At 41.7% G+C, this 21,349-nt stretch overlaps 1 protein-coding gene across 1 annotated transcript; it reads left to right on the top strand.

Annotated features, from left to right (window-relative positions):
- Nucleotides 1-21,326, top strand: grid2ipa (glutamate receptor, ionotropic, delta 2 (Grid2) interacting protein, a). The gene is given in 21 exon segments (XM_044180949.1): nucleotides 1-775; nucleotides 5,566-5,841; nucleotides 6,888-6,973; nucleotides 7,213-7,282; nucleotides 7,766-8,062; nucleotides 8,881-9,032; nucleotides 9,244-9,405; nucleotides 9,877-9,983; nucleotides 10,107-10,254; nucleotides 11,437-11,568; nucleotides 11,571-11,767; nucleotides 13,478-15,904; nucleotides 16,036-16,123; nucleotides 16,632-16,721; nucleotides 16,908-17,104; nucleotides 17,265-17,420; nucleotides 17,867-17,953; nucleotides 18,062-18,191; nucleotides 18,354-18,472; nucleotides 18,602-18,766; nucleotides 19,625-21,326. Coding segments are annotated over 21 exon segments (5,202 nt in total). The 5' UTR covers nucleotides 1-740; the 3' UTR covers nucleotides 19,706-21,326.
- Nucleotides 21,327-21,349: the final 23 nt, after the last annotated feature.

The following is a 21,349-nucleotide window of genomic DNA, read 5'->3' as shown; positions in this document are numbered from 1 at the left end:
AACGTTTGGATAGATGTCATCATACAGAAATAAGAGGATGGATGCTGCAAGTGAGCACGTGTCGCGCAGACATGACTGTCAAAGCTTCTGTACGTTCACTAATGCACATTATTGGTTCTTGCACACACACACAGTCATTGTGCTGACCTGCCTATGAAATTCCACTGGGGCTCTCCTGTCTTCTCCACGTCTCTCCCTCCTCGCTGATTCCTCTGTTCATCTCATTCTTTCCTTCCTCCTCCACTGAGGGAAGAGAAGATTTCTCAGTGACTACTTCTTACTGCCGAATGATGGATGACTCCGTGTTGAGGATTATCCTTTAACTGTGACGGAGAAGACTCTACCCTGTGGTGACCTTGACCCTGGCTTCTTTGGAGGAAGAAAGGGACAAAAGATGGGAACGAAGGAAGAGCGCTGCCCCAAACATGAAGTTGGAGAACAGCTGATGATGCAGCCTGAGGAAGTTTTGGAGGTGTGGAGGGATGTGAACCACAGCCACTTTTACAGTTTGCTCCCTCCCTCTCTCTCATTCTCTCTCTTTCTTCATCTGGCTGCTTTCCGAGCCTACAGCAAGCGCTTTTGAGATCCAGGACACCTTCCCCTTTTCTCATCTTTCTCTTCTTCCCCCTTTGTCCGGAAGAGTTTGTTTGTTCAAACTAGATGGGGACTCACCGAGAGAGAGGAGAGGCATTTGCATTGCTTAACTGAGCTCAGGCACTTCCTCAAAGCCCCAAAGAGCCATGGGAAGGGATAGGAGCCTTTCCAGACACTTTCGGTATGGCACTTCTCCTTTGATCTCAGCAGTGTTCACTGTGCTTTGTGTTGTTTGTGCTGACTGGTGTCTGCAGTTGCTGAAGTATTGTTGTGCAACTGCTCTCTGTGTTTTTGTTGTCAAGGTTTGTATTGATGATTATTTTACACTTTTTGTCAGCATGTAAAAATATTGTAATCTGTGCTATACCTAAATTTGACTCCAGCATGAGATATATGATGATCAAACTGTTAGATTTTAGCAGAACTCAACTCTTCTACTACTGACAATTCTTTCTTGTTATGTTCTTGTTTCTGAGGTTTTTTAATTCCACCTTGTGGTTTAACCCGACTGTGTCTCAAGCTATGCTTTGTGTTTGCAAATTCATAACTCGCCCAGCTGTCAAATTGGCTGATCAGAAGTGGGTCTGAGAATAATTGTTCTTGCAATGAGTTTCCCAGCTGATTGCAATTGTCATTCATCCCTCTGTGCGTTGTGTCCTTGATCCACCCCTCCTTCAGACCTAATTATAGACTCCTCTCGCCCTCCTTATAATTGAGGGCATCCCAAGGCCTACATCCAACTTCAATGGAGGAAAGCTGTGAAGTTTCCGCTCACTTGTTTTGGCCGGGTTACAAGATTTGACAAGTGAAATATTCTTTGAGTGAGATCGTAACATGACAGAGAGGTGTTGGAGGTGATTAATAGTTAATCAGTAGTTGATAGAATGAAATAGAGCCAGACCCTGTGACAGTCATAAATACACATTAAATGGCCCCATTCTATTTAGTTTTCCCTATCCGCCGTTTGTCTGAGCAGCCATGGTGATGTATGAGTGTTGTTTGGGAAAGTTCTGTGGCCTACATAGCCTTGTAAGCACAGACTAGCCTGCTTCATTCCCAATAGTTACATGACCCTGGCATAGAAAGAGCTCTAGTTCTCCACTTTCTCTCTTTTTCTTGTCTCTGGCTCTGTCATATTTTACTGCTTGTCTTCATATCTATCTCTGCAACTTTTTCCGGCGTTCTTCATATCAATTTATCGCTTCTGACAGCTTGTCAGCTTGTCGGTCTGGTTCACCAGCCTCTGTCTCTTTCTTTCTCTGTCACTCACTCTGCCTTTCTATGTTATGTCAAGAACTATGACTAGAGTCGTCATAGTTCTCCTCTTGCTATAAAAAACTGACCCTAAAGATAGCAGTTCAGAGCAGCCTGGTGTCGCAGATGAGTACATTGCATCTCTCAGGGGAAGTGTTGACTTTTTTCTGCATGAACACGCCGTGCACTTAATCACTGTCATAGACACTACTTCCCTTGGGTTTTATTTATGTGCATGTCTCCATAGTAAGCAGATGAAATAGTATCTATGGAAGTGATTATCCTTTCAATGATGCCACTGCAAACCAGGGTTGTACTGGTACAATTTCCAAAACACAGACGTACATTTTCCCAACAAACTCACACATGTATTTATACATACTTGATTGAACCAAATTTTCTAACAATCTCTGCAGCCTGAACAAAGGCAGGACTCCTAACTTCATCTACAGTTTTAAGAGATAATGAATCAAGATGAGCCTTCATTTTGTTTTTCTCCCTGGCATCAAACACTATAATTTCTGTTATATTGTTTAACAGTAAAAACATTGGCACATCCACTTTTTTATGTCCACAATATACTGTACATGCACTGATGGGACTAAGTTTATGCAAGACCAGAGATATATATGATTAAATATCATCATTATAATTATGGGATTAATTAAGTCTGAGTTTAACATAAATGTGAAATATTAGGGGTCCCCCCGCTTGATCCCTGTGGAATACCATATAATGAATTAATTGTTTTTGACCCATGTAGAAACAATATAACATACTGCCAGAGAGTCCTCCTAACCCTAACCTGAGTCATTTTTCCAGTCTTTTGAATAAAATAATGTGATTTACAGTTTTGATTGCAGTGATGAGATCAAGGAACAGAAGGATGCACAGATCTTTTTAGGGCTGTCTAATTAGGGCTGTTTTTGCTGTGGTGAGAGATCGCAAGCAGGTATCATGTTTGGGCTGCAGTTACTCTGATCAGAAGCATCCAGATTGTGCTTTTTTAAAAGAGGCTTAATTACAGAATTTTTAATGCTGTAATTTGTTGTGTTGTTTGACATTTTATTGTGACGTAGCCTGTTGCTGTTGTTGTTGTAAGGTTGTAGTTGCCTATGACACAAGCAGTGCTTCCACAGATAGGTTAACTCACAAGAAACATTACATGCTAATCAGGTGGAACATAAACAGACACACACACACAAGTTTGTTTCACTATCCCTGTGGGGACTGTCATTGACATAATGCTTTCCCTAGCCCCTTACCCTAACCTTAACATAATTGTAATCTTAACCCTAAAACCAAGTCTTAAGCCTCTACCTGTGGGGACAAAAATTGAGGTCACACAAGTCCCTATGGGTTAGTGTGCATTCATATAAGAACATGAAACACACACACACAGTGAATCAGCAGTTAACTCAGGGTTCCCATTGTGTGACTGTAATGTGTGTGTATGACTCCACAGGGTGACGGACCACGACAAGTTGTGGAAGGGACAAACTGTACTGTTGCTGCAGTGCTATTGATTTAATACTGTTTGGGACAATTGCGCTTGCAATATACTGCCATAAATAAGATGCAAGTGTTTCGCACTGTAATTGGACACAAGGCTCTGACGCATGGATTGCAAAGCAGAAAATTTGCCTTGTAATATGTATACTCTTTGTATGATCAAATGCAGCTGGTGGTGACTGAAATGAATTCGTTATCTGTATGTATGACGAGCACAGGATGTTAGTTCTGATTAGTTGGGAGGAGTTTAACGTTAAGGTTACAGAGTGTCTCAGGTTTTATTGGATCAATGTGAGGGTGTCTGGGATAGTTGTAATTACAGGCATGTTTTTTGGTGTGTGTGCGTGCACACTTGCAAAAGCCTGAGAACTGTAGTGATTCAGAATTTTGTCTAGGTAAGAAATCTCCAAAGGGGAAATACCTGTTAGCTTCCCTAAACTTTGGATTGTAAGATATCGGTATGGAGGCAGCTCAGCTTATTCGTCACTCTTAATTCAAACCCAATACTTGCTGTACATTTTTATGAAACTACCGAATAAAGAATCATCTAATGCTTGCCTCCTAACAATGTTCCCAAATGTACCTGCAAAGGAATTGTGACAGCTTTGAAAACCAAACTGCACCGCTGAGCCTTATTCTCAACTGCAGCATTTGAGTAAGGAGTTGTGCTGTGTACCTGGATGCACATTGGAGCTGGTGCACTCTGAAAAACCAAAGCACTTTTTTCTCCTCGGCACAGTGGAGCTACCCTGGAGATTCATGTTGAAGACGGAGAGATAGAGAGAGACTTGTGCTGAGGATGGAGGCAGCATCATTTTGTAGGCGGGATGGGGAGGAAGATATGCAAATGAGAAAAGGGACAAATGAGGTGTGTGTACATGGGTGTGAGATGGAGGTTTGCTTGTCTGTGTGTGTGCAGAACCACAGATAAGAGAAAGAAAAAGGAGAAGGCGTCCTATATTTAAAAGGAAAAACACACCCTTAAACTCTTTTCAAAACAGTTATTGGCAATGTTTCTTCCATTTCTGGGTCATTTCTGTTTTGTTATATATTTTTCTTGTTCTCGCAGATAATTGGCCAAATATAAACCACATGCAGCACACAGCACAGCTACAAGGGAGTTTAATGGGGGTAGACATTTCAAGCAGACTAAAACATCAGTTTTAAATGTTAAGTTTGAGTGTTAGTTCCTTATTAAACAGACAGAAAAGGCTGCTTTCTTTACAATGTGCTGATGTTGAACAGGGAATAATCTGTCATAGAAGAGGCAGCTTGTGCATCTGAAATACAAGCCTTCTTTGATAAGTTTGGTGCAGAATTTATAGCAAGCACATAACTGTAATTTAGTTATAGCCAACACTACTTGTTCTCTCTCCAATCTTGGTTGTATTGACAGGACACTTTTTTTCATCTACATGTATGCAGCACATGAAACAGACAGTAGGAAAGCGGGTGCACCACATCCACAAAACCACCCCTGGAACACACTGAATATCACAAACTGATATCTGAGAGTATCTGAGGGTGGGTTTTTCCTTTTTAAGAAGAAAAAGGCATTGGGAGTTGATTATGGGAGGAGAAAATAACACTAGTAGGGAGGAGTGGAGTGCTTTCTCCCAGAGGTGGCTCTGGCTCTTTTTCGCATATTAGCTGTGAGCTGTCACTGATACCGAACACTCTTACCTTCCATCTGCTTATGTGACAGGACCACGCAAACAAAGCTAATCTCTTATCTCTTTCAATCTCTAAGACACATGCATATGCTCACATAAAAACACACACACAAATGTTGGACCAATCCCTTCTACCTGCCTCGGCCCTCCCATGACATGATATGGACGAAACTATTTTTGAACCAATTAAGTGGATCCTGCAGCTGGAACAATACATAATCAGAACAAGACTCCTTCTGGTTATTTGGATACTTTGGACGATGGATGCTTTGAGAGATCAGGAAAAATGATTTAGTATTTTTGAGGGGATTTTGGCTGAAATGCTGCTTTGATGTGATTTTGTTGTTTTTTTCAGTAAAGCATTTCAGTGTTTGTGATATTGCTCTCATGTAGAAAAGTAGGAAATGGTCTTTTCAGTTACAGCACACAGTAGAAGCTGAACTGGATGCCTAATTTGCCTCTCCTCCTCTGCTTTCCTCCAGAGTTTTTCTTGTCAATCTGAGGTTGTGTCTGATCCCACAATGTTTGCCAGGATCTTCATTCCCAAGAAGCACCGGGAGCGTTTTGACGAGGTGGTTTCCCAGAGTCTGATGAGCCGGCTCAAAGGGCGGAGCTTCAGCGACCCTAGCCGTAACCACCTTCGCCGCAGCCGGAGTGAGGATCATCCCGAACGCCTTCTGGTCTCCACCCGTGCAAGTTCAGTGCCACGCACCCACGCAGAGGAAGGCGTGGTCCCCCCAGCCCGCGGCATGCGCAAGACCACCTCACTCATAGCTGGGCACTCCAGTGGCACCACCACCAACTGCAGGTCTGTATGAAGTGTCATGTGGTGGTATCACAGATTTGTATTTGACAGGATTTTCTTTGCTCAGCCTGTCTTTTTAGTTCCTGAGTGGTTTGGCCTTTTATCTGCAGGAGTCACAGCCTTTTTCCCCCTCAGCGTCACAGTGCATGTTATTTTTAGTTTTCAAATAAAAACCCTTTTCCTAAAATAACATCTTCTCTCTCCTTACGTCTGATCAAATTTATAACCACTCCACATGACAAATGCTATGACAGGTCTTCCTGTGTAAGCATGGAATTTATGTGAATTAACATCAGTAGGAGTTAAGTGAAAAATAGACCCTTCAGTGGGTAAGCCAATGGGAACATAAACCTATTTAGACAGTCATGCCTGTTCTCTTGTTCTCTTCATTTGCTATGACGTTGTTTTCTGTCGTATCTTTATGAACTGATGACAGTTTGTTCTCCGCTTGGATAACAAAATCCTGATTATCAGGATTAAAAGATTTTATTTTTTTTAAACACGTAAACAACATGATTGCAAACATCCCATCACCATCTCTTGAAATTGTAAGAAAAAGTGCCCCAAAAAACACGCAAATCTCTTCTATGACTCTGGCTTATGAGGATGTTATACTGCTCCCTTGGGATATGCTGTCCATATTTAAGTAGGGTTGTTCAAACAGGATGTGAATTTAAAGTAGTCTGCTGAATATGGGAATCTGCAGGAACTCCACACAATTTCTTTCAGGATGGGCAGAAGAACGTAAATTGAACTGCATTATTTGTCTCATTGTAGATACGTTTCTGAACAGATCACACTGTGTGCAATGAGCTATAATAATTAATGAATTCTACCACCCTTATTTAAGTATGGTTTGTGTCCACTATGTCATATTTATTACGTCTAACAGGGTTTCTATGGTAACCCATGCATTACTTATATAGCTGAGTATTTTTGAATTGCTGCTTTTCCTTTTCTTCAGAGGGTAGGTTGTGCTGTGGGCCTGGGTAGGCCTGTGGTTATTCCTCAGTCTTGCCATTAACCAAAGCTCAAATTTGTCTCTTTAGGACAGTGAGAGTGTGTAAGGGCAACATGAGTTTTGGCTTCACTCTTAGAGGACATGCTCCAGTGTGGATTGACTCTGTCATCCCCGGTAAGTTAAAAATGTGTGTATACTTATTATTATGATTATTTGTGTGTGTGTGTGTGTGTTGTTGCTGTTGTTGTATATGAATACTTTTAGTTATTACAATTTAATAACACTAACTACATTTAACAAAGTAAAAACACTTCTTATCTTTACAAAGCTTTACAAAGCTTCCAAACTCTACCACTGTATCCTAATGAGGAAATTATCAAATCAGACTTATTTGCTTATTTTCTGTTCCGCAGGAAGCCCAGCAGACAAGGCAGGTCTAAAACCAGGAGACCGCATCCTGTTTCTCAATGGACTGGACATGAGGTTGAGCTCTCACCTGCATTAACTTTACAAATTCTTTGCAAATGTGTGCTCAAGCTCTACATAAAACCATGCAGTTTCTAAATCTAATTCAATAGAAAATTATTAATTTTAGTAAACATAAATACGGTAATACGGTTCCCCCGTTGAAGATGTTTTGTTGTTTGCAGCACTCACACAGTTGTTATAGGGAGTGGAAATCTCATTTCAGATGGATTTGATAGAAAAACAGAAGTTTCCTGAAAATAGCTCAAGTTAAAAGACAAACAATAAAGAAGCTCCCCAGAGAATGTAAAAATGTCTTTATACTATACAGAAAGCTTTTCATAAGTTGTTTATTTACTCAGTAAAGTGAAATGACTACTACATAGTAGAAATTTAAATTGTGGGATTGAGCTTCTTTCTAAAAAATAATTGGCACATGCAGTTTAAAGGCTATCACAGTGTGTTTGTGCATGTGTCTCCATGCTATGTGTCTGCCTGTAGGACCTCCTCCCATGAGAAGGTGGTGTCCATGCTCCAGGGCAGTGGTGCCATGCCCACTCTGGTAGTGGAGGACGGTCCGCCTACTTTCACCCTGGCAGAGCAGGACCTTGCTGGGGGCGGCGTTTCCACTGAACGTGCCCGCTCCCCTATGCTCAGCTCCCTGCAGTGGGTGGCAGAGATTCTGCCCCCCAGTATCCGGGTTCATGGCCGCACCTTTGGACAGCAGCTGGAGCACCTGCTGACCATCCAGGAGAAGTACACCATCTGTAAGGCTCTGGAGAACTTCTTCCAGCACAGGTGAGCAGAAGAGAAGGGGGAGTGGGGTGAGATAGAGGGAGTCAGAGGATGGATGTGAAGTGATATGCAAACAAGGAGGAAGAAAGGGGGACAAAAACTATTGAGAAGAATAACTGAACATGTTTATATTTTGTACTGTTGGGGCTGTTATGTGCATTTATACCTAATTATAATTGGCATGTAAAGTTAGGTATAAATACGTTAAAATCACAGTTTAGCACAGGGATCAAGGAACAAAACTGGCTTCTATGGAAATAACATTTCAGACAAATCTTTATGGGCAGTCACAAATTCAGGCAAATGAATTATATTTCTGAATTTATTATCATAATAAAAGGGTTACTCCAGCGATTTAGTATTGAAGTTTAGAGACAGATTAAAGAAAGATATCCTAATTTTTCATCCCTAGTATGGGTCAAGTTCCAAAACATTGGATCTACATCCTATATTTCCCATAATGCAACTATTAGCATCATTACATTAGACCCTCCCTGCCTGGTAAATGCCCAAGTCTTTCAAGGTTTGTAACACAGACTTTCTGTTATAAATTTCTAGTCCTTAAGCCTAAACAGAGACAACCTTGATGACATGGTAGCTCCCCCGAGAGCCACAGAAGACATTATACAACTGTTTTCACAGGCTTTACTCATCGTGATAAGTAAATCTGCCTTCATGTGTAAAATCGGTGGAGTGCCCCGTTAATTTTGTGTCTAGTTCCCTGCTTATATATGGGTGACCATACCCACAAGCTCAACTTTGACCTCTAATTGGACAGCCAGGCGATCTCTGTCACCTTGCCTGTGTTTTCATGGCAACAGGAATGTTGACACTCTGATCGTGGATGTGTTCCCGGTGCTGGATACTCCAGCCAAACAGGTCATCTGGCAGTTTGTTTATCAGCTGCTGACATATGAAGAGCAGGAACACTGCCAGAGCAAGATCTCCCGCTTTCTTGGATACAAAGCGCCAGGTGTGTGCACAGATTTGTCCTTTTTAACTTATTTTGGTGTATGTGCCTTTTGAGGTCTCTTGAGGGTTTGTGTGCGTGTGAGATGGACACTGGTCATTGGGGATATTTAATAAATTCACCGGTTCAGAAAAGTGCAATCAACTCAGGTGCTGCAGCCCTTCATACACCTTTGCCTCTTCCTCTGCATTGCCGATATGTGTGTGTGTTCCAGTTCCACCACCACCACCACCTCCTCCCCCTCCTCCGGAGCCTGAGGTTGCCCCCGAGCCCCATCGACGTAGCAGCTCCATGAGGGTGACAGGGACCACGTACAGGAGCAGTGTGAGGGGACGTAGCTCTGATGATCTGGTCATTGGCACACACTTGGGCATGGGTACAGAACTTCATTATCTTCATTATCATCAGTAACAACAGTAACAACAGTAACACTACGACCACCATGACACCCTTACCATCACCATCACTATTGTCATTGTGATCATAAACACAGTCCTGTTAAATCCTAATTAGATGTTTTTGGTAGCACTTAGAATCTGTTTGCTTTTGTTTCCGTGTTCACCAGTGTGGTTCATACTAGTTTTCTACAAGATTTTATACTGTATACTAATGCCAGACTCCTCCATTACTGCCCCTGATTTCTACTAATGGAGCTGATTGTCAGCCCAAATCAGCCCAAGCCCACATCCTAAAAACCTGGCCAAATCTGGCAACCATATATGGGCCCGATCTGGCTTTTTTAGTTCTCCGGTGTCAGAACACAGCTGAATATACTGACACTAAGCCACTCCGGTAACTCGGCTATCTGGATTGTATTTCACTCATTCTAATGGGTGTATTGTCACAGGCCTTCGTTCAGAGCCAGTGCTGGAGACAGGGATGAGGTTGGCTCCAGGTGAGAGACAGTCAGGAGATGGTACTTCCCTTCCTGAGACTCCAAACAACCTCACCAATGTATGTACCGAGGCCCATCCACATGGGAACAGACACAAAAAACAATAAATATCAACGTAGGATTCATCGTCATTCGGGCAAGAGATCTTACTCTCGTTTCTTTGTACATTTCCACCATACAAGCTGTCAGCAGTGTATGCTGAACTGGAGAACATGTATTCAACCAAGAGGTCCAAGTCTCTGAAGAGTCGTCCTCCTCCTGCCCCTGAGAGTTTGCTGGATCTGGAGCCTCCCTCGCGCACAACCTCCCCTACAATACATGCTAACACAGGTAGCTGAAAGTATAAATTTACACTAAACTCATAGCAGCTGGAATTATATTTATCTGATATACTGTATAAAATGACTACCTTGTTGATCTACTGTGTGCATGAGTGAGTGAGTGAGTGTATGTGTAAGAGAGGGAGGATAACAAAATGTTTAAAAAGTACTGCAGTGTGAGAATGATAAATCCCAAGGTAGCAAACCCATTTCTGAATCAAATGAATATCCTTGAATTGTACATTGACAGGATTTTTGTGATTTCACGCTGTAAATAAATATACAGCATAGCAGAGTCTCGAAACAAACTATTGCTTTCAATCAGTTTTTCAGTCTGGTTGTTATAATTAGTTTTAGTTTATGTTGTTAGATTAGGACCTGTGTAGGAAGGGTCAGAGCTGGCAGCACACGTGCACACTGACACCTTGATATAGAGCATTATATTACATTTTTTAACAAGTTGCCATCTTTGACTTGATTTGGTCTGCTCATGGCGTGTCTTCTGACAAGACAGACCTGTTCCCCCCACATAGGTATGCAGAGTTCACTCATGAGGGTAAGATAGGAACATTGTCACGTCTCGTTCAATCTACATCAGGCAGGGCCAGGCTCTCAAATTGCAGGCATGTTAGGTAGAAGGTAGTCTAATGTAGTCCAGAAACACTGAACCTCATAAGGAGGATATGGTGATGGTGGAAGTGGAACTAGAAAACACACAGTTAAAGACCCCTTCAATCAAAAATGTGTTTTCTGCAATGGTTAGTTACAATGGTTTGTTACATTTACATTACTTTGTGGAATCTAGTTAAATATTGGCACTGTTATTTGAGATTGAATGGGGTGGTGAGGGAATTTCCCCCAGAGATTGCCTAGAGGGGAAAGTGTGTAGATATATCATTTCAGTGGTTTATTGAAGATTTTGTTTGAATAAAACCAACATTGAACAGTTTATGAGGGGCAAAGTACTTCTGGATGGGATTTATATGTGTACAAATGCAGGGTGAGATGACCTGACCACACTTTACTGAATTAATCAACTTTTCTGACTGACTGTCATTGATAGCCTTTATGTATTTGTTCTATTTAAACCTTTGAAAGTCAGTAGAGAGACATTTCTATCACCTGACATGATGCTTCAGAGACTTAGCTGTCATTATATAACTGTATACTGTATGTCTCTTCCTTATTTCAGGTAGCCGTAAAGGCCCGCCACTACCTACATCCTGGCCGGAGCCTCTTCCTAGCCCCCCTGCAGCTCAGTTCTATCCATCAGGGCTGACAAGCCAGACCAGTGGGGAGTCCAACCCCTACATCAGCCTAGACAGTCCCCTTCATCACCTCCAGAGCCCCCCGACTACCCATCTAGTCCCCCCACCCACCGCAGCAGCAAGCGGCGTTACACCTTCTCCAAACCACCACGCTCAGAAGACACAGATCGCTTTCTGGATGCACTGAGCGAGCAGCTAGGACAGAGGGTGGCCATTGTTGATGACTTCCTGACTCCGGAGAATGACTATGAGGAGGTAAAGTCACCGAAGCACTGGGCCACAAATGCAAGTCTCAGTTACATTAAAAATTAGATCTGAAGCCTCATTTAATAAGAATTAGCTGATAATGTGACTACTACTAACATTTATTCAGTTATTATGTGCATATAGTCAGATGTTATCAGTTATCTCATGTTATGAGTGAAACAATCCCAATCATTAACTTACTTGTACATGCTACACCTTACCGATTATTTTTTCACTACTCAGTAGCAAAAGGAAACACAAGACAGTAGAGTAGAATTAGGAATTAAGCTTCATACAGTTAAAAATGATTGTAGAGATCATTCTGTTTGGTGTAGAAATAATTTTTTTTACAAATATCCTGAGAGTCCATAGGGTCACGTATCAGTAATAATATTTGGAAACAGTTCTCTTCATCAGGGTTTAAATGGTAGCTTAACTTTTTCTGCAACCATCACAAAAAATTAAAATTTGTTACACAAAAGGTCATATTTATATGCAAAACTAGTTTTCCACATAGAGCCAATTCTTTGTCTTCCTACTTACACAAACAGTAAAGTCACAAGCCCGGTGCTCATTGTAATGTTTCTTGTGAAAATACCCATGGTTCCATAGTTTCTGGTGATAGCGGGTTAATTTCCCACGGTACACTGATTGCCTGTGGTACACTAATGTAAGCCTTGTGTTGAAATGTAAAATAGGACAGACCCTTGAACACACATACACATACAGAATGGGTGCAGAACATACGTTCCTGTAAAATAAAGTACAAAATAAAACTTAAGGTATAGAATAAAAATAGGTTTAGAAAAGAATATTTTTGTAAAATTGCAATACAAACGGCCTCACATAAGAGATACAACATATTTCTTTCCCTGTATGTTGTCCTGTATAGTTTGTGAAGTTTTGTGGTTCATCACTTTGACCTCAAAGAATCATTAAAAACACATTCTGTGATCCACATGTAAACAAAAGAGCAGCCCCACCATTAACTTTTAAAACACACCATTAAAACCTGCTGTCAGTCCTGAATTTATTGGCAGGTCAAACACACACACTAACACAACAACTGAATGAAATTTAGTTTGTACATGATTTGCCACCTGTCTTTGCCCACCTTGCTCACTACTTTTGATGTGAAGAGCCTAATAGAGTAAACTGGTTTGTGGACAAAGGTACACAAGCTGTCATTAAAGCTGTCATCAAACCTGCACAATAAGTGTATTCAATTCAATTCAGTTTTATTTATATAGTGCCAATTCATGACATAAGTTTTCTCATTGTACTTGTCCTATAGGGCAGGTCTAGACCATACTCTTTATTATAATATTTACAGAGACCCAACAATTCCCACCATGAGCAAGCACTTGGCAACAGTGCAGCTTCCCAAAGTGGGATGAATGTCGTCTCTCCTAATCAGACCAGGTCTTCCTCAGAAACTCTGCCAAGTGTATATAATGTAAAGGATTTCAAGTTTTAATCATGTTTGTACAGCTTTTGCAAATAAATATAGTCAGGAGATCCTGTAGAACCTGCCCACTTTTAATAGACACCCATATGCATTTTAAGGGTTAGCATTTGTGTTAGAATATAAAAATCTGTTGTAGCCAATAAAACATATTTTTGATTAAGTTATCTAGCTTGACAACTGTACCAAAAGAATTTCACAAGTTCCACTTTGACATTAAAAGGCTAATGAAGTGTAATTGGTGTTAATATCAGGATGTTGTGCAGATGGGCTTTCCAGATGAGGAGGATGAGGATAATGAAGAGGAGTTAGGGGTGGACGAAGATGAAAATGGAGGATTTGTGGCCCCAGAGCTCAGCAGTCCGAGTGATGTTCAAAGCAGCAGTGGAGAAGAAAATGCCTCCTCACTCACCTACTCTTCCTCCTCCGACCACATCCCTCCACCACCAATGACCCCTCCGCCACCCCCGCCTGTTCAGTTCAATGACCCGCCTCCTCCCCCTCCAGCACCTGCACAGACTCCGTCTCAGCACCAACAACAGCAACAGCAGCAACAACAACAGCAACAGCTTAGCTACACCCCTGAACACTCCCCAAGAGCATATGTGCCCATCCGCCGGAAATCTGGCCCCCCTCCCCCACCACCACCCCGCAGTAATCCACCACCTAAACGCCACTCCTTACATAAAGTGTTGCCCACTAGAGAGGACCTACAGGTCCATGCTACCATACAAGAGCTAAAAGCCTTCCAAGAACAACAAGCCTACCAGGAAAGACAAGTCTATGAGGAGCAACAAGCATATAAGGAGAGGCAGGTGTTTGAGGAGCAGAAAGCCTATGAAGAACAACAACTGTTCCAAGAGCAGCAGGCTTACCAGGAACAAAAGGCCTATCAAGAGAAAATTTTCAAAGAGAGACAGGCTTATGAAGAGCAGAAGGCGTATGAGGAACAAAAAGCTTTTGAAGAGCAACAAATGTACCAGGAGCAACAAGCCTACCAAGAAAGACAAGCATATGAACAGCGCCAAGCCTACCAAGAACAAAAAGCGTATGAACAGCATCAAGCCTACAAGGAGCAAAAAGCATTTGAGGAGCTTCAAGCCTACCAGGAGAAAAAAGCTTATGAAGAGCGTAAAGCTTATGAGGAGCAAAAAGCTTATGAGGACCGTCAGGCCTATGAAGAGCAACAAGCGTATCAAGAGCAACAGATGCAACAGATCTATCAGAGCCACCACTCGATGCCTAACCAGCCAACACAGCAGAAATCCCACTCACCACTGCCTCTCCAACAACTCCACCAGTCCTTACCCCCACTCCCCTCTCCAGACTCTACCCATCACCACCCTAACCATCCTCTGTATATGATGCGCCAAGCACAGCAGCAACAGGCCCACCAGAGTCATCACCACCGACGTCAGTCCCGTTCAGCCCCATCTCCGCACCAGCCGCCACCCCAACCAACAGCCCACCCCAGCCAACAAGGTCAATACGCTGAGGGCATCTACCAAAGCCATCAGGCCATGAGACCCCAGCCCCACCATTCTTCTGCGGAGATGCTCCACCAAATGCACCAAGCCCCAGCCCATCATTCCTCTGCTGAGGTGCTCCAGTTGCAACAATCCCAGGCCCACCTCTCATCTGCAGAGATGCTCCAGCAGATGCAACAAGCCCATGCCCACTACTCATCGTCAGAAATGCTCAACCAAATGCACAAAACCAAGACCCATCATTCTTCAACAGAGGTTCTGCAACAAGCTCACCAGATGCAGCAAATGCAGGCCCATCACTCCTCAACCGAACTTCTCCATCAAGCTCAACAGATGCATCGGGGACAAGCACACCATTCATCCACAGAGCTGCTCCAGCAAATGCACAAACCCCAGGCCCACCACTCCTCCACAGAGCTGCTCCATCAAGCCCATCAGATGCACCAAACTAAACCCCATCACTCCTCCACAGAGCTTCTGCATCAAGCCCAGCAAGAGCCTGCCTCCCTTCCAGTTCAGCTAAACCGGGACAGCCATTCCCATCAGAGCCGGAGAAGTCTTAAAGGTCATCATCAGACCCAAGCGTCACCGCAAGGGAGACACCCAGAGCAGCAGATCCACCAAACCCATCACCCCCAGCCCACCAAACCCTCTCCTCAAAGACCCCACTCTATCCAGCAGACCCACCACCACTCCAGCACACCTCAGATCCACCACATCCACCATATGACCCCACAGCCCCCTCCGCAGGACTACCAACACCAGATTCATGTCATCCACCCTCCACAGCAGCCCCACCGTCCTCAGCCCCTTCTCTCCACCTTTCAGCCCCTCCAGCCGCACCAGTCCACTGTCTCCACTTTTCAGCCTCTGCCCCAACACCACCAAGTCCAGTCCTCCACCCAGGCCACCCGTCCACAGTCCCAGCCCTCACATCACCTGCTGCAGTCGCCACACCAGCCCCAAACTCAGTCCCACCATAAGCAATCCCATGGCCAGCCTCAGTCCCTCCCCCACTCTCTATCTGACCCCTCAGAACACCTGGAGCCCCCTCCGCCTCCACCACTGCCCCCACCCTGCTCCCCTCCACCCTTGCCCAGGCCTTCGCTCTCCAGGATGGACTCCAACCACATGAGTGTGAAGAGGTTGCGCTGGGAACAGGTGGAAAACTCAGAAGGGACTATCTGGGGACAGGTGAGCTTTGTGGGGTTCGGTCATGGGGAGCTAAGGCCCCTTAAAGAGTAACACAATTGAGATTAAGAATTCAAAAATAACAGTCATGAAATTGTAATTCACATAGCACCATTTTTGCATGTCTTTGGTAGTTGGGAGCAAATTCTGACTATGACAAACTGCATGACATGGTGAAGTATCTGGATCTGGAGCTGCACTTTGGGACACAGAAGAGCTCCAGTGAGTACAAGTGTCTCTCTGCATATCTGCAGTGCTTTAAATAGAAGCACAGCTAAAGGTCATAAACTAATATATAAAGAATTCTGGATTAATCAGTAAGCCCCATTCATGTGCACAGGATATGGTTAATTTGACAGAATGACACATGCATCATTATTTCTTAGCACATCATTATCCAGGTTATTGGATCTCTGCATCCTTGGAGTGTGGTTATTTAGTCATTGAATCAACAGTATTTCATCCCAGAACTCTATGTCAGCTGATCTACAAAAAACCCCAAAATGATTCCCAGGACTTAAAAATAATTTTTCATAGCATTTCTCTCATTTTGGACTGTAATTGTGATATCTAAGTCTATTCTGCAGTTGCACTCCTTGTAAATTGCTCTTTAGAAACCAATGTAAAAAATATAAAGTTCACAAAATCTTTATCCCCAGTCATCTCTTTACTGTCTACTATGTACCTCATGAACATCTGGGCATTTTACTAACACTGGTCCCATTTTTAGTGCTTGCTCCAGAGCCATCTGTCCAATCAGAAACCTTCAAGAAGAAAGATGTGATCGAAATTCTGTCCCATAAGAAGGCCTACAACGCCTGTAAGTATAAAATGGCATATTATTCTATTATTTATTTCCATATGTGTTTTTATTTCAAGTGTTCTGCTATTTTAACAATGACGATGATGCTCCCTCTAACTCCTTTTTCTTATTAGTCCAGATTTATGGGCTGTGGTTCAGAATTAGGAATTTGTAATCCCTGTTTCTCTTCCTTTTAACCTCTAGCCATCCTGATAGCCCACCTGAAGCTGTCACCTGGGGAGCTGCGTCAGGTGCTGATGAACATGGCCACTGATAGGCTGGAGCCAGCCCACATCAAACAGCTGCTGCTCTATGCCCCCGATGCAGAGGAGGTCAAAAAGTATGAAGAGTACAGACAGGACCCCAGCAAACTCAGTGAGCCAGACCAGTTTGTGTTGCAGGTACAGTCCTGGCAAGGTGTGGGCGGGTGGGTTGGTTTTGTTGGTTTGCACGTTCATACAAGTGGTTGTGTGGATTACCTGAGTCTGTGTCACTGTCCATGTGCTGTATTTGTGTTTATCATCACTCACTTATTTGTTTGTTACGTGTGTTCTCCATCAGATGTTATCAGTACCGGAGTACAAGACCCGTCTGCAGAGCCTCCTCTTCAAATGTTCTCTACAGGAGAAGACGGAGGAGTTGAGGGGAGCGTACGACTGTCTTTACAAGGCTTCGCTGGAGCTGAAGACAAGCAAAAAGCTGGCTAAGATACTAGAGGTGGCCTACTGTACATGCATGTACAGCACAAGTACATTAAAAATTAAAAAATATGTTGTTGTTTATAGTTAAAAAACCTCCTGCTGTTATGATGCTGTTTTCATAAATGTGTGATTCTGATTCTGCAACAAACTCTCCCACCTGCACTGTGGGAGATGGGGTTTTTATCAGAAGTAAAGAACAGTACATTAAAAAAAGTACATTCACAAAAGTATGTTCAGTTTTTTCCTTGATCTGGAGCTTAACGTACAGTATAACTTAATTTTTAAGGTTTTTTGACTTTGCAGTGAAACAAGAACAAAAATGTTTGGAAAAATAGTTATTTATGAGTACATATGAGAGATAAAAAAATGTGTTGCAATTGAAAATGTAATAAAAAAAATTGACAATAAATAAGTTGTTTGACAGAGTTTCAGTTCTGCTTCCTGCATTCTGTCTTTCTTTAGTTTGTGTTGGCGATGGGGAACTACTTGAATAACAGTCAGCCCAAAACCAACAAGACTACAGGCTTCAAGATCAACTTCCTTACAGAGGTACATCGTACACTAATACCAAATGTTTGTGCTTTTCAAAGCAGTCTTTGTTTTCTTTGTCATCGTATTGTGCTTGTATAGTTAATAACTTTATTGTGTCCTCTGCAGTTGAGCACAACCAAAACAGTGGATGGGAAGTCGACATTTCTACATATTCTGGTCAAGTCGTTATGTCAGCACTTTCCTGATGTGTTGGATTTTGCCAAAGATTTAACCATGGTTCCTCTTGCAGCCAAAGGTAGATATATTTTTCTCCGCTCCATAGCTTGAGAACATTTTAAAATATACTGAGCACTTATTCAAGATTTATTTGTTTATTTTTCCATGTTTGTCGCTGATTTTACATGTACTTTCCGTCTCCATCTATTTCCCTGCTTCACACACACATATTTGTCTACAGTAAACCAGAGGACTATCACATCAGATCTTAATGACCTTCATACAACCATTCAGGACATTCGCTCAGCCTGTCAGAAGATGCCTGCGACTGCTGAGGACCGTTTTGCTGTCGTGATGAGTGTATCCTTCACAAAGTTGCCAAAGAGAGGCACGGAGCACTGAGATATGTAGGCCACTGAAAAGAGAAAAAAACTAATGTAACAGAACAGATGATGAAACTTTTGTGTCCCTTGACTCCAGTATGTGTAGAACTTCCTGGAAAACAGTCATCCAGCAGTGCAGTCGCTGGACTCCCTGCAACAGAGAGCTATGGAAGAATTCAGCAAAACTGCCTCCTACTTTGGAGAAGACGGCAAAGCCACCAACACTGAGGCCTTCTTTGGTATCTTTTCTGAGTTCATGAACAAGTTTGAGGTGAGCAAGAAAGATTCAGGCATTCATTTATTAAAATAATTCCTCTTGTCACATCTACAGTGTGACAGTCAAAACAGTATATGCATGTAATCCTCTGTAGTTCCTTAGCCATCCCCCAAACAATTTAACATAATGGTTTGAAAGAAAAAAACTAAATTTTTCTTCAAACAGCTGTCACTGTGTCTGATGATTACCTCATTACGTCCAAGATTTTCTACTGTGCCAGTGTTTTGTTTTTATAAAAGCCCATGCAGTGTGTTTAGTAATGAGCACAGCCTACAATGCTAATAATGTATTCAGCACTGTGTTGCAGCCTGGCAGGCCCTTGTGTCTGAATATTTTTTCTCAGTAGGCCAGGTCTGAATAAAGAAAGCAGGATTTTCAAAAACAAACCATGTTATTAAAAAAAACTTTTCAGCAGCTCAATATGAGCACAACATTCAGATTTATGCAATTCACATTCAGTTTGCACAAGCACAAATTGTTTTCTATTCAGCCTTAATAGACTGAAATTCAAAGGGCACAAATATTCACCTTGAAATCTGTTGTAAATTATCCATTTGCATAACTCATTTAAGTCATACAAGTCACTTTCTTAAGTTTTAATAGTTGGAATTTTTCAAGATCATATTTATTCATTCATACAATTAGGGAAATTTCAGTGCTCAAATTATCCAACACTGATTAAAAGACATGAACTATAAATACCCAGAAGATAAAAAAACAACAAAAAAAAATAAAAAAAATAACCATAAATAAATTTACACGCAGCATAACAATATATTCCACAAAAGCTATTAAAAACTATAGTAATAACATTCATGTTAGCTTACAAACCCTGTTGTTTCTTTACCACAGAGAGCACTCAGTGATCGGCAAGCTGCAGAAAACTTGAAGAGCCCCAGAAGTCCACGAATGGCCTCCCCACTGGCCTGGTAACACACACACATACGGAGATGACTACATAATTCATACAGTATAGACACATCCACAGACTTACTGTGTGCATATATATCAATGCACATGCACAAACGCATACACACATACACACACACACACTCACACACACACACACACACACACACACACACACACACACACACACACACACACACCACTCAAAGCACAATTCTGAGCAAAAAACAAGATTTTATGTATATTATGTGTTTTTGGTCAAATTAAGGGAGGGAGAAACTTTTGCATCAAAGATGGACAAGTTAGCTTTATACCAGTGGTATAGTATATACTGTACATCCTTTCAAAACAAACAAGTTTTGAAAAACAAGTTTTTGTTGACGTCTAAAACTTAAATGGCTACTACATAGAAAACAACCTTGTTTGGCCGTCAAGGTATCTCTACTATTTAAAAGATATTACTCAGTAACATCATATAGTTAGTAAGTTTTGTTTCTCTAAGCCTGAGTTGAGGTCACCTCTGTAAGTGTGGTATTACAATTCTACAGTCAAATCTTTGTTATATATCCATGAATAAGACATAGACTTTAAATTTAATCCTGAAATAGATATTTAATTAAAATATGTTCTCATTCACTTGGTGGTTTGGAAGAAACAGCAAAAGCAGTTTTCCTGTTAGTTTACATGTTCTGTATTTTTGTAAGCTGCCCACCACACTGAATGTAACATAAGTTCTTTACTGACTAAGTGTCGCTTATTTTCTCAAGTAAATACTCATTGAAATCAGCTGTCCTGATAACGTATCATTTACTGCATTGTATCTATGCCACACTGTCAGCAGATTTTCCAAATTCCTACCATGTCAGTTATTATAGCCATATCATTTCTTTTTTTCTAGATAGTATTTTTCTTGTATAATACTTAACTTTGAATGCTATTAACTTGTATATATGAGACAATGTCAGTGGGAAAGTGGCACTTACAACTTGTTTTTATAAAAGACAATTTTAACTGTTCCAAGGATAATTTTTAACCCATCTAAAGTCATGAACACAGTAATTACAGGAAGTAGAAGTGGGATTATGTGGAGCCAACAATGGGCAGTGTGCAATAAGTGAATGTTTAGCTTTGTTCCACCATTAATATAAGTATAACAGCGATATTTTGTGTTTGTACTGTACAGAATGAGAGTGGATATAAAGAAAACATACAGTTGCTACAATATACTGAATGAAGCACTTTTCATGTATTTCCCAAATATTTATTTTAATGATTGTGTCATGTGGACTGGCCATAAAGTTGAGAGGACAGCAATGTCATTAAGTTTAGCGTAGCAGATGCAGCATTTTACATTTTCAATACTACAGCTTACCAGCTTCTCAGATGTGCCAGTGCTCTATAAAACATAAAGCTTAGTCTTCAAGTGATGTTTTTAAATGGTAAGGCAAATTAATATGATAAGAATAATCTGTGCAGCTAGTAAAAGCTTTGTTTTCTAATGGCCCAAGTTGTTTTTTTCTGCCTAAATTACAGACTGTAAACCTCTAAAGCATTGCTGTCCATTTAAGGCCTATAAAGTGTTAAGTCTGTATTTTGTATTGTATCCTAACGATGCTGACAACTATAAAGAGTGGTATGAAATCTACTTTTGCCTTGATGTCTGTGTTT

The sequence above is a fragment of the Siniperca chuatsi genome, linkage group LG21 (genome assembly GCF_020085105.1).
Source record: "Siniperca chuatsi isolate FFG_IHB_CAS linkage group LG21, ASM2008510v1, whole genome shotgun sequence".
Taxonomy (NCBI): domain Eukaryota; kingdom Metazoa; phylum Chordata; class Actinopteri; order Centrarchiformes; family Sinipercidae; genus Siniperca; species Siniperca chuatsi.
The sequence above is the reverse complement of the archived record's forward strand: the minus strand, read 5'-3'. Positions and strand labels throughout refer to the sequence as shown.